This window comes from Delphinapterus leucas, chromosome 14 (assembly GCF_059928025.1).
Source record: "Delphinapterus leucas isolate spDelLeu-1000000601 "Yukka" chromosome 14, BTC_Dleu_Yukka2, whole genome shotgun sequence".
Taxonomy (NCBI): domain Eukaryota; kingdom Metazoa; phylum Chordata; class Mammalia; order Artiodactyla; family Monodontidae; genus Delphinapterus; species Delphinapterus leucas.
The window spans coordinates 81,863,516-81,878,129 of record NC_143142.1 but is presented as its reverse complement, the minus strand read 5'-3'; the positions used below and the strand labels follow the sequence as shown (position 1 = coordinate 81,878,129).

The 14,614-nt window shown below is 35.7% G+C and overlaps 1 protein-coding gene across 1 annotated transcript in view; it reads right to left on the bottom strand.

Annotated features, from left to right (window-relative positions):
• Positions 1-14,614, bottom strand: part of DOK6 (docking protein 6) — a gene marked incomplete at its 5' end in the record, with an annotated part of 261,119 nt that overhangs the window by 219,882 nt on the left and 26,623 nt on the right. The window contains 1 exon segment of the mRNA XM_089894264.1: positions 12,078-12,192. Within this exon segment, the coding sequence (XP_089750390.1) occupies positions 12,078-12,192 (115 nt within the window).

Below are 14,614 nucleotides of genomic sequence, written 5' to 3'. Positions count from 1 at the left end.
CTATAAAACTCTTAGAGGAAAACATAGGAAGATCACTCTTTGACATAAATCACAGCAAAATCTTTTTTGATCCACCTCCTAGAGTAATGGAAATAAAAACAAAAATAAACAAATGGGACATAATGAAACTTCATAGTTTTTGCACAGCAAAGGAAACCATAAACAAGACGGAAAGACAACCCTCAGAATGGGAGAAAATATTTGCAAATGAATCAACATACAAAGGATTAATCTCTAAAATATATAAACAGCTCATGCAGCTCAATATTAAAAAAACAAACAACCCAATGCAAAAATGAGCAGAAGACCTAAATAGACATTTCTCTAAAGAAGATATATAGATTGCCAAGAAGCACAGAAAAAGTTGCTCAACATCACTAATTATTAGAGAAATGCAAATCAAAACTGCAATGAGGTACCACCTCACCAGTTAGACCAGTTAGAATGGGCATCATCAGAAAATCTACAAACAACAAATGCTGGAGAAAAGGGAACCCTCTTGCACTGTTCGTGGGAATGTAAATTGATACAGCCACTATGGAGAACAGTATGGAGGTTCCTTAAAAAACTAAAAATAGAATTACCATATGATCCAGCAATCCCACTACTGGGCATATACCCAGAGAAAACCATAACTCAAAAAGACACATGCTCCCCAATGTTCATTGCAGCACTGTTTACAATAGCCAGGTCATGGAAGCAACCTAAATGTCCACTGACAGACGAATGGATAAAGAAGTTGTAGTACATATATACAATGGAATATTACTCAGTCATAAAAAGGAATGAAATTGAGTCATTTGTTGAGAAGTGGATGGATCTAGAGACTGTCATACAGAGTGAAGTAAGTCAGAAAGAGAAAAACAAATATCGTATATTAACACATGTATGTGGAACCTAGAAAAATAGTACAGATGAACTGGTTTTCAGGGCAGAAGTTGAGACACAGATGTAGAGAACAAATGTATGGGCACCAAGGGGGGAAAACCGTGGTGGAGTGGGGGTGATGGTGTGCTGAACTGGGCGATTGGGATTGACATGTATACACTGATGTGTATAAAATTGATGATTAAGAACCTGCAGTATAAAAAAGAAACAAACAAACAAAACAACTAATACTAAACTTTCTTTGGGTATTTGTATGGAAATATGTTAATATAATTGTTTCAGATATTACATGAATTTTCTAAAAAAAAAAACAACAACAAAACCCACAAAGATATAGGATTTGGGAAATACAATGTGAATAAACTGAAACGTGATTAACTGATATCCAGGGATTTCAGGTACAAAGTAACACTTATGCAAAACTTTTTAAAAATTTAATAAGTTTATGGATATATTGGGATTTGGCTTTTGCCCAAATAGTTTTCATTTTTAATGTTGGGCAATTTATTCATGAATATTCCGTTACACATTTCAAATGGGAAAAACTATAGAAATAAGTTCATTATATTACAGAATAAATTCAATGTTTCAAATAATTATTTAGGAAATTAACCAGGTTGTTCAGACTTTAAATATTACTTGCCCTGTATTATTTGGAGATCTTTTCAGATTTCATATACTGACAAAAGATAGACATAGCTGAGCTCTTCCTTTCCTTTTCTCTTTTCCTTAATGAAGGTAACCGAATCTATTACCCAACCTCTGGGTTTCCAACATCTAAGCCATCTGTTCCTTTATTCACTAGGCATTGAACATACTCCAAAAAAAAAAAAAAACAAAGAATGAACATGGGCTCTCTTTTCAAGGAATGGCAGAATGCAGAAATGTTGATTTGTATTCAAGAATGTTTTATTCATAGTTGTTACAGCAGACCTGGTGGGCCATGGTGATTTGCACACACAGCACACTGATCACCACCCCCCACTCCCCATCACAACACAGAGCAATCTGTTATTTGGCAATTTAAATAATTTTTCCTATGGGGCAGTCAAATTAGTCTCCCAAACTTGTTTTGAAAAACAATGATCTCTTTGAAAAAGGAAGATGATAAACATATCATTATAACAAAACTTAAGTATAAACTTTACTCATTCATTAATTCAACAAATTTTTATTAGCACTGTGGTGCTGGTAATTCCAGGAGGAGAAAGACACCAGGGTTATGTCTTCATTGAGCTTAAAATCCTACAGAGCAGAGAGGTTTTGAACAAGGTACATGAAGTCCAAGTTCCAGTGCTATGGGGGAATAGAGCAGAGGTACTAAGATGAGGGGCCGGAAGCATGAGATCCTACACTGAGGATGGAAGGAAATGTAGAGATGGTTGGTTGAAGTGTGCAGGGGGCATACTAGGCTGGGGGAGCTCATACAAGGTCTACACATTAGAAGGAGCAAGACACACACGTATGTACGCGTGCACACGTGTCTTTGTACTCATGAATCATACACAAGGTGCATAGGTACACATTTAGGATTAGTTTTGTTGTTTGTTGTTATTGCTGTCAGTTTCTTTTTAGCATGTTAGACTATACCACTTTTTATTTCTGAAATTCTTTCTCTGATCTGTCTTTTAACTTAAAAATACATCATAGTTGACCTTACAGATAACTGATATAGAGTTAGTATTTTATTGCAAGTTTTACTGAGGCAATTGTAGATTCACTTGTAATAATAAGAAACACTACAGAGAGATCCTGTGTATATTTTGACCACGTTCTTCTCTCTGACCCCAATGTTAATATTTTGCAAAATTATAGTACAACATCACAACCAGGATACTGACATTGGAAGTCCACTGATTTTATTCAGATTTCCTCAGTTTTACTTATACTTATTTGTGTGTGTGTTAAATTCTACACAATTTATCACCTTGTGGATTTGTATGTGCACCACCACAATCAAGATAACTGTTCAGGTCCAATACAAGTTTGTGTTACCCTTTTATGACCATACACTCCCTGTCTCCACACCCCTAAACCCCTACCCTAACCTCTGGCAACTAAACTGTCCTCCGTTTGTAAAATGTGTCATTTCACAAATGTTGTATAAATGAAATCACAAAGTATAGAATCTTTTGGGATTGGCTTTTTTCCACTGGGCCTAATTCACTTGAGATTCACCCAGGCTGCTGCATATATCAAACATTTGTTCCTTTCTACTGCTGAGGAGTAGTTCACGGTATGAGTATACCACAGTTTGTTGAAGGACCTCTGGGCTCTTTTTAGTTTTTGACTATTATGAATAAAGCTATTATGAACATTTTTGTACAGGTGTATATGTGTGTGTGAACATAAGTTTACTTTTTTTTTCCCTGAGATAAATGTCCAAGAGTGCAATTGCTGGATTGTGTAATAATTACATATTTAATTTTATAAGAAGCTGCCACCCACTTTCCACAGTGGCTAGACCACTTTACATTCCCACCAGCAACGTATGAGTGATCCAGTTTCCCTGCAACCTCTCAAGCATTTTGTGTTATCACTATTACTATTTTTTTAATTTCAGCCATTCAGATAGGTGCACAGTGATACCTCATTATGGTTTAATTTGCAATTCCGTGATGATTAACTTTTTAAAAACTTGGATACATTCATATAGGCATAATTTCATATAAATGGGATATTCTATATATACTGGGTATTTTCTTCTGTTCATTTTATTTTCTTACTTTTCCTTTTTGCTTGCCTTTTTTTTACCCAACTTCCTTTCTATCTACCTTGTTATCATCTCCTCCTCGCCCCAGGTAATGCCTGTTAAAACATACACTCTTGCAATTTTTCTTTTACAAAATGGGATTATTCACTACATACTTCTCTGCTGGTTGTTTTGCTTGAAGAACTACACTTCTTAGAAATGTCTTCAGGTTAATTGGATTAATTAGAATTCTTCCTATTGATTGCATAATATTTCATGATAAGGATATACCATAATTTATTCAATGATTTTCCTCATAGGCATTCACTTGTTTCCAATTTTCTTGTCATTACACATAATGTATAATATGCAGGATATGTTCCCAAACAGGTTCACTGAGTCAAGGATATGCATGTTTATAATGGCAGTTGTCAGTTTTCTTGAAAAAAATAATTGAAACAATTCACATTCTAATAGCCATTATGACAGTACATTTTAATCTTCATTTTCATTAGAAGTAAATGTGAGAGATCCTTTTAATCGTGGCTTTAATCTTGTTATTTTAGTTTTGACATCTGACTGCTTTTCAGTTTGAGTCTGTTTTCCATGTAATTTTGTCATTTTATTAAAAAATATAGACTACTCCATCTTAATATCTATCTGAAAAACATAATTTGCAAGAAAAAGTACTCAAATTCCTTGTTTTTAAGTACTTCCTTTTTTCTCATTGGCATGCCACGAAGCTAAGACAATTTAAAAAAATTGTGCCATGGCTTCTTAAACACTACCATCTAAAAGCAGACTGTTACATCTACACATAAAAAAATGGTTTAAAAATAAATAATACTTTCAAATTAATCATAATTTAAACTAGTTGAAAACTCTTTGCAAGAAATGCAAAAAAAAGCCTTCTTCATTTTTACACTTAGATCTTGCCTCAGTCTCACTGTCAGGATATTCTTCTATTGAAATTTAAGGCCATTTTCTTTTAAAGAAGAGCCTTTCATTTCTCAAAAATCTTACATGAACCATGAAACTACCACCACTGCCAAAAAAGAAAACAAAAGCTTCCAATTTCAGACCTGTGGGTTACAACTGTGAGTCTAAATTTCAGAATTATGTAGAAACATAATTCAATATCATTCTTATCCGAAATAAGGTGCTCTGGTACTGCCTATGTACCCACAACACAATTCAGTACAAATAAAAATTGTAAAACAACAGTGAAAATTGAAACATACAAACAATAAAGAAAATGCTCTTTTATCTGTTTTGGAAAACCAATTTTCTGGTTGTTGTTAGGTTTTTTTTTTTCTTTTTTTTTAACATCTTTATTGGAGTATAATTGCTTAAAAATGTTGTATTAGTTTCTGCTGTATAACAAAGTGAATCAGCCATATGTATACAAATATCTCCATATCCCCTCCCTCTTGCGTCTCTCTCCCACCCTCCCTATCCCACCCCTCTAGGTGGTCACAAAGCACTGAGCTGATCTCCCTGTGCTACGTGGGTGCTTCCCACCATCTATTTTATTTGGTAGTGTATATATGTCAATGTCACTCTCTGACTTGGTCTCAGCTTACACTTCCCCCTCCCCATGTCCTCAAGTTCATTCACCACATCTGCGTTTTTATTCCTGTCCTGCCCATAGGTTCTTCAGAACCATTATTTTTTTTTTAGATTCCATATATATGTGTTAGCATACGGTATTTTTCTCTTTCTGACTTACTTCAGTCTGTATGACAGACTATAGGTCCATCCACCTCACTACAAATAACTCAATTTCATTTCTTTTTATGGCTGAGTAATATTCCATTGTATGTATGTGCCACATCTTCTTTATCCATTCATCTGTCGATGGACACTTATGTTGCTTCCATGTCCTGGCTATTGTAAATAGTGCTGTAAACAACTTTGTGATACGTGACTCCTTTTGAATTATGGTTTTCTTAGGGTATATGCCCAGTAGTGGGATTGCTGGGTTGTATGGTAGTTCTACTTTTAGTTTTTAAGGAACCTTCTTACTGTTCTCCATAGTGGCTGCATCAATTTACTTTCCCACCAACAGTGCAAGAGGGTTCCCTTTTCTCCACACCCTCTCCAGCATTAATTATTTGTAGATTTTTTGATGATGGCCATTCTAACCGGTGTGAGATGATGCCTCATTATAGTTCTGATTTGCATTTCTCTAATGATTAATGATGTTGAGCATTCTTTCACGTGTTCGTTGGCAATCTGTATACCTTTTCTGCAGAAATGTCTGTTTAGGTCTTCTGCCCTTTTTGGATTGGGTTATTTGTTTTTCTGATATTGAGCTGCATGAGCTGCTTGCATATTTTGGAGATTAATCCTTGACAGTGGCTTCATTTACAAATATTTTCTCCCACTCTGAGGGTGTCTTTTCATCTTGTTTATGGTTTCCTTTCCTGTGCAAAAGCTTTTAAGCTTCATTAGGTCCCATTTGTTTATTTTTCTTTTTATTTCCATTTCTCTAGGAGGTGGATCGAAAAGGATCTTACTGTGATTTATGTAACAGATGGTTCTTCCTATGTTTTCCTCTAAGAGTTTTATAGTGTCTGGCCTTACATTAAGGTCTTTCAACCATTTTGAGTTTATTTTTGGGTACGGTATTAGGAAGTGTTCTAATTTCATTCTTTTACATGTAGCTGTCCAGTTTTCCCAGCACCACTTATTGAAGAGGCTGTCTTTTCTCCATTGTATATTCTTGCCTCCCTTATCAAAAATAAGGTGACCATAGGTGCTTGGATTTATCTCTGGACTTTCTATCCTGTTCTATTGATCTATAGTTCTGTTTTTGTGCCAGTATCATACTATCTTGATTACTGTAGCTTTGTAGTATAGTCTGAAGTCTTGGAGTCTGATTCCTCCAGCTCCGTTTTTCTTTCTCAAGATTGCTTTGGCTATTGGGGGTCTTTTGTGTTTCCATACAAACTGTGACATTTTTAGTTCTCATTCTGTGAAAAATGCCATTGGTAATTTGATAGGGATTGTGTTCAATGTGTAGATTGCTTTGGGTAGTATAGTCATTTTCACAATGTTGATTCTTTGAATCTAAGAACATGGTATATCTCTCCATCTGTTTGTATAATCTTTAATTTCTTTTATCAGTTTCTTATAGTTTTCTACATACAGTTCTTTTCTCTCCTTAGGTAGGTCTATTCCTAGGTATTTTATTCTTTTTGTTGCAATGGTGAATGCGAGTGTTTCCTTAATTTGTCTTTCAGATTTTTCATCATTAGTGTATAGGAATGCAAGAGATTTCTGTTCATTAATTTTGTATCCTGCTACTTTACCAAATTCATTGATTAGCTCTAGTAGTTTTCTGGTAGCATCTTTAGGATTCTCTAATGTATAATATCATGTCATCTGCAAACAGTGACAGTTTTACTTCTTTACCAATTTGGATTCCTTTTATTTCTTTTCCTTATTTGATTGCTGTTGCTAAAACTTCCAAAACTATGTTGAATAATAGCGGTGAGAGTGGGAAACCTTGTCTTGTTCCTGATATTAGTCGAAATGCTTTCAGTTTTTCACCACTGAGAACGATGTTGGCTATGGGTTTGTCATATATCGCCCTTATTATGTTGAGATAAGTTCCCTCTATGCCTACTTTCTGGAGGGTTTTTATCATAAATCAGTGTTGAATTTTGTCAAAAGCTTTGTCTGCATCTACTGAAATTATCAGATGTTTTTTATCCTTCAATTTGTTAATATGGTGTATCACATTGATTGATTTGCGTATATTGAAGAATCCTGGCATTCCTGGGACAAAGCCCACTTGATCATGGTGTATGATCCTTTTAATGTGCTGTTGGATTCTGTTTGCTAATATTTTGTTCAGGATTTTTGCATCTATGTTCATCAGTGATATTGGCTTGTAGGTTTTTTTTTTGTGTGTGTGACATATTTGTCTGGTTTCAATATCAGGGTGATAGTGGCCTCACAGAATGAGTTTGGGAGTGTTCATCCCTCTACTATATTTTGGAAGACTTTGATAGGGTAGGTGTGAGCTCTTCTCTAAATGTTTGATAGAATTCTCCTGGAAAGCCATCTGTTCCTGGGCTTTTGGTTGTTGGAAGATTTTTAATCACAGTTTCAATTTCAGTGCTTGTGATTGATCTGTTTATATTTTCTATTTCTTCCTAGTTCAGTCTTGGAGGGTTGTGTTTTTCTAAGAATTTGTCCATTTCTTCCAGGTTGCCCATTTTATTGGCATAGAGTTGCTTGTAGTACTCTCTCATGATCCTTTGTATTTCTGCAGTGTCAGTTGTTACTTCTCCTTTTTCATTTCTAATTCTGTTGATTTGAGCCCTCTCCGTTTTCTTCTTGATGAGCCTGGCTAATGGTTTGTCAGTTTTGTTTATCTTCTCAAAGAACCAGCTTTTACTTTTACTGATCTTTGCTATTGTTTCCTTCATTTTTTTTTTTCATTTATTTGTGATCTGATCTTTATGATTTCTTTCCTTCTGTTAACTTTGGGGTCTTTTTGTTCTTCTTTCTCTAACTGCTTTAGGTGTGAGGTTAGGCTGTTCATTTGAGATTTTTCTTGTTTCTTGAGGTTGGATTGTATTGCTATAAATTTCCCTCTTAGAACTGCTTTTTGCTGCATCCCATAGGTTTTGGGGCATCGTGTTTTCACTGTCATTTGTTTCTAGGTATTTTTTTTATTTCCTCCTTGATTTCTTCAGTGATCTATTGGGTATTTAGTAGTGTATTGTTTAGCCTCCATGTGTTTGTATTTTTAACAGTTTTTTCCCTGTAATTGATATGTAGCCTCATAGCATTGTGATTGGCAAAGATACTTGATAAGATTTCAGTTTTCTTAAATTTACTAAGGCTCGATTTGTGATCCAAGATATGATCTATCCCAGAGAATGTTCCATAAGCACTTGAGAAGAAAGTGTATTCTGTTGTTTTTGGATGGAATGTCCTATGAATATCAATTAAGTCCATCATGTTTAATGTGTGTGTGTGTGTCATTTAAAGCTTGTGTTTCCTTATTTTTCATTTTGGATGATCTCTGCATTGGTGAAACTCGGGTGTTAAAGTCCCCTACTATGATTGTGTTACTGTTGATTTCCCCTTTTATGGCTGTTAGCATTTGTCTTATGTATTGAGGTGCTGCTATGTTGGGTGTATAAATATTTACAACTGTTATAAATTCTTCTTAGTTTGATCCTTTGATCATTACGCAGTGTCCTTCTTTGTCTCTTGTAAGAGTCTTTTATTTAAAGTCTGTTTTGTCTGATATGAGAATTGCTACTCCAGCTTTCTTTTGATTTCCATTTGCATGGAATATCTTTTTCCATCCCCTCACTTTCAGTCTGTATGTGTCCCTAGGTCAGAAGTGGGTCTCTTGTAGACAGCATATATACACGTCTTGTTTTTGTATCCATTCAGCCAGTCTATGTCTTTTGGTTGGAGCACTTAATCCATTTACATTCAAGGTGATTATTGATATGTATGTTCCTATTACCATTTTCTTAATTGATTTGGGGTCACTTTTGTGGGTCTTTCTCTTCACTTCTGTTTCCTGCTTAGAGAAGTTCCTTTAGCATTTGTTGTAAAGCTGGTTTGGTGGTGCTGAATTCTCTTAGCTTTTGCTTGTCTGTAAATCTTTTGATTTCTCTGTCAAATCTGAATGAGATCCTTGCCAGGTCGAGTAATCTTGGTTGTAGGTTTTCTCCTTTCATCACTTTAAATATGTACTGCCACTCTCTTCTGGCTTGCAGGGTTTGTGCTGAAAGATCACCTTTTAACATATGGGGATTCCCTTGTATGCTCTTTGTTGCTTTTCCCTTGCTGCCTTTAATATTTTTTCTTTGTATTTAGTTTTTGATAGTTTGATTAATATATGTCTTAGCGTACTTCTCTTTGGGTTTATCCTGTATGGTACTCTCTGTGCCTCCTATACTTGACTATTTCCTTTCCCATGTTAGGGAAGTTTTCAACTATAATCTCTTCAAATAGTTTCTCAGTCCCTTTCTTTTTCTCTTCTTCTTTTGGGACCCCTACAATTCGAACGTTGCTGTGTTTAATGTTGTTCCAGAGGTCTCTTGAGACTGTCCTCAATTCTCTTCATTCATTTTTCTTTATTCTGCTCTGTGGTAATTATTTCCACTATTTTATCTTCCAGGTCACTTATTTGTTCTTCTGCCTCAGTTATTCTGGTATTGATTCCTTCTAGAGAATTTTAAATTTCATTTATTGTGTTGTTCATCATTGTTTGTTTGCTCTTTAGTTCTTTTAGGTCCTTGTTAAATGTTCTTGCATTTTGTCTATTCTATTTCTAAGATTTTGGATCATCTTTACTATCATTACTCTGAATTCTTTTTCAGCTAGACTGCCTATTTCCTCTTCATTTGTTTAGTCTGGTGGGTTTTTACCTTGCTCCTTCATCTGCTTTGTGTTTCTCTGTCTTCTTATTTTGCTTAATTTACTGTGTTTGGGGTCTCCTTTTCACAGGCTGCAGGTTTGTAGTTACCATTGTTTTTTGTGTCTGCCTCCGTGGGTAAGGTTGGTTCAGTGGGCTGTGTAAGTTTCCTGGTGGAGGGGACTAGTGCCTGTGTTCTGGTAGATGAGGCTGGATCTTGTCTTTCTGGTGGGCAGGACCACGTCCAGTGCTGTGTTTTGGGGTGTCTGTGAACTTATTATGATTTTAGGCAGTCTCTCTGCTAATGGGTGGGGTTGTGTTCCTGTCTTGCTAGTTGTTTGGCATAGGGTGTCCAGCACTGTAGCTTGCTGGTCATTGAGTGGAGCTGGGTCTTAGCATTGAGACAGAGATCTCTGGGAGAGCTCTCGCTGTTTGATATTACATGGGGCCAGGAGGTCTCTGGTGGTCCAATGTCCTGAACTCGACTCTCACACCTCAGAGGCTCAGGTCTGACCCCCAGCCGGAGCACCAAGACCCTGTCAGCCACACGGCTTTTGGGAAGTCTAAGATCTTCTGCCGGCATTCAGTAGGTCTTCTGTAGGAGTTGTTCCACATGTAGACGTATTTTTGATGTATTTGTGGGCAGGAAGATGATCTCCACATCTTACTCCTCTGCCATCTTGAAGGTCCTCCTCTGGTTGTTGTTAGTTTTAATATGCAACATTATTTAAGAGCTCAGAGAAAAGTGAGCTTGTGCAGTTGTAGACAATGAACAAGAAGGCACAGATACTTTTGAATATTAATATATGATACCAGCAAGTTTGGGATGGGTTCTATTACCACATGGGGATTTATATTACCAGTTAACAGACTTCTATGCAACCGCCAAACAGACATTTTTTGGGTTTTTTTTTTTTTTTGCGGTACGCGGGCCTCTCACTGCTGTGGCCTCTCCCGTTGCGGAGCACAGGCTGAGGATGCGCAGGCTCAGCGGCCATGGCTCACGGGCCCAGCCGCTCCGCGGCATGTGGGATCCTCCCAGACTGGGGCACGAACCCGTGTCCCCTGCATCGGCAGGCGGACTCTCAACCACTGCGCCACCAGGGAAGCCCCCAAAAGACAATTTTTAATGATGGAATGAGGTCAGGTGACTAGTGAAGCAAGGTACATAAAAGGAATAAAGGCATTCAAGGAAAGAGGAACACTTTGATACATTCTAATTCAATTGAGCAAAGCTAAGATAAGTGTAGGTGAAGAGGTATGAGCAATTTATTTAGGCAAAGTGACTTTATGTTTTTGAATAACATAACCTGGTAATAAATATACCTATAAACTTTAACCATAAATACAGAAACTTCACTCCCTTTTAAAAATTACTCAACAAAGCTTCTCCTAAAGACTCATCTATTATGTGAAATTCACATCTTTCAAACCCTTAGTGCTTTTTGCTTCCATGCATTATAAAATGAATACACCATTTCCCTGAGCAAAATCTTTAAAAAACTATAATAAGCCAACTAATATATTACACAGCACAGGGATTCCAAAATCAAAAACACTGCAAGTTCCAACAATAACCTGCCTTGTGACTCAATAATGCCAGAGTGTTTTATGAACTGGGATGCTGAAGTTCAATCTGAAAGGTATTTCATTGTAATACTGAGAATCCATGAAGGCAACCAATCACTCAAAGTTCTGTTTTGAAATGTTTGGGGACCGTGGCTGTGCCGTGCCACACTCCTGCACAGCAGCACTGTTATCGTGCTACCAACTGCCTCCAGCTGCACACTCAGCAAGGACCAGAACACACAGCACGCGCTTGCCCTAACAGCTTCTCACCGGCCTTGTTTATTTAATTCTCCGAGCTTGAAAGGAAACCTCAAGAGTCCTCAGACCACCTGGGAGCAAAAGCCCGACACATAATAAACAAGCACCCCAAACATCTGTAGAAATAGATACACTGAGCTTCTTACTAAAGCCTTCCACAGCACATTCTCATCACAATAAGCCATCCTATTCAGTGGTAGATCTTAATCCATCTGGGCTATTGTCTCAGAAGCAATTCCATATCTTCAAGCTGGAGACAAGGCTATAATTGCTTACCTGACTCACAGGCAAATGTCTTTGACGTTTCATCATGAAAGATAATTGCCACTGCATGCTTCTTTGTCTCTCGAGGCAGCCTGGTTATATTTTTGATGTTGTGCAGTTCAGTTACCTTGAAAGAAAAATATTTTTAACTTAGTGTACAGTACATGCTATATATAGGTGCTTACACAAAATGATCAGTTATTACTGTCTTAAGCCACTTTCCAATGGCTATTTTTATTTGGTAGCCAGGTATGATGTACTAGGTAAAAGGAACTGCTGTAAATAGGCCTTTAGTCATGTGGTGGTCAGGTGTGGGCGAAGGGACGTGTTCCACAGTCCTGTCATTAGGTCTCAGTCTTTAGCGAGCCTGTGCCTCTGGACTGTGAGCTTAACAAGTGTTTCTCAGTCCTCCCTAACCATAGGTGGGAGAGGATGGCTAGAGTGGGCAGAAACTGGGTATTTACCTTGTCTTTAACAAGGGTACCAGTTTTGACTTGATCAATGTTCAATGCTTTCACTTTATCACACATTTTAACTGAAAATGAAGGGTTTTGATGAAGGGAAATGATTTAATTCCATTTATGATTCACAATGCCATCCTAGAAGCGCTATCAATCACTAACTAGTGTTCTAAGTGAAGAAAGATAAACAGATATACTTATATATTTAAAAAATTTTGCTCCTCCATTTGTGAAGATGATACCTCTGATGTTGATTAGGATATACTAGTATAAAAACAGTTTAAATGACCAATTCATAGCTAAAAATTGTACTGATGACACATAATATCTGTAAAATAAAACTATGTGGCTACTTGTTGAGCTTTATGTTTTTTGTCATATTTCCTTTTAAAATCGGTAGTGGTCTAGACTTCTAGCCTCGTAAAATAACATGCTTATCACTCAGTGTTGCTGTGTAGGCTGTCCATAGGGGCCCTTTTGTTCTTTGTCACAATGAGTTTACAGTCTACTGTCTACATTCTACATTGCAGGAAAATTCATTTTAATATATCTTCTCTTCATATTTGTTTTTTTCTCTCTCCTCGTCATTATCTCATTTAAGATTAACATGCAAAATTAAAATGGGTACGATAAGTGATTTTAAGTTAAATAAACTAAAAATTACTTGCTTCATATATATGCATATATATAAACACCTATATGTATTCATTTGTGAATTATACATATACTATATCTATCTATCTACCTACCTACCTACGTATCTATTTGGAAATACTCATTTTCCCTTCCAGTAAAGAATAATTAGACACTAATATCTTACAATGTCTGAGGTCTAATACTCTGGGGAGAAAGATGAGAATTTTTTTTTGGAACAATGATTTGCATATTATATTTAAAGTACATTAAAGCATGTTCTCAATGATAAATTCTTGAATGTTTAAATGATTTGATAACTGACTCAAGTAATATTTAAGCCAAATTTTTTTCTAACATAGTAAGTTAAAGATTTTAAAAAGAGATATTATTTTCAAGTGTTATTAATTTTAAATAAACAAATGATCTTAATAAAATTAAATAGAGACTAAAAGCAATGAAGATTATGTGTTGCTTAAGAACTGATGCAATTTATGTCAGGTGAGCATGAAGTGATATGCTGCTATGTACATTATATATAATATCTAGTTGTACCAAACAATATCATAAAAACATTTACTATTCTGCTCAAAGGTCTTTCTAAATATGTTTATTTACAAATATAAAAGAATATTAGAACAGATATTGTAGATTACATCTTTTTTTGTCACTTCATCACAAAAAATCAACAGAACAAATTAATAAATACCCTAGCAAAATGCAGCAAGCACTAGAGATCTAACTTTAGTGCCTTAGGCAATCTGACAGATGATGTAGTTCAAACAAAGTGTTTGCTCTTCTGTAAAATTTACATTTAGAAATGCAGAGAACCTCTTCAAGCAGACATTGTTACACTGGTTTCCACAACGGTGCAAGGCTTTTTGTTGTTGATCAATAGTGCGATGCCACCCACTTCAGTGTGTGCCCTAACACAATGAAGAGATGCCAGAAAGCAAAATACTCATGAGGAGCATAAAATTCCACTTCTCAGATTGTCTTGGTTAGGAAATTCAAGTGTTATACTAGATTATAAAATGTTACAAAATCATACCAGAAGGTACCAAAATCATACTTCGAAGATTTTCTAAGGAGTTGGTATACCTTTGGAATTTGATATATCTTTAATTCAAAATATATTTTAAAAATATTTAAAATCATAACAATTTACGTCAAGATATATTTGAGTCTCCTGTCCTCACTTTTCACTCTCAGTACTATATGATTTTACCATCCAGTACAAAACTATTTGTATTTTTTTACATGAAGACAATTTTTAAAAGAATGTCTTTAAATGTTTTAAAATAAAAATGTTTTTATTAGTCTAAAACCTAACAATGTGACATAAAAGTAATTATGAACTTTTATTAAGATTGTGAAGTCCTAGAGCATTTCATTAAATATATCAAGAAATTATTACATCAATTAACAATTCAATCCATATATCTGAGATATTGA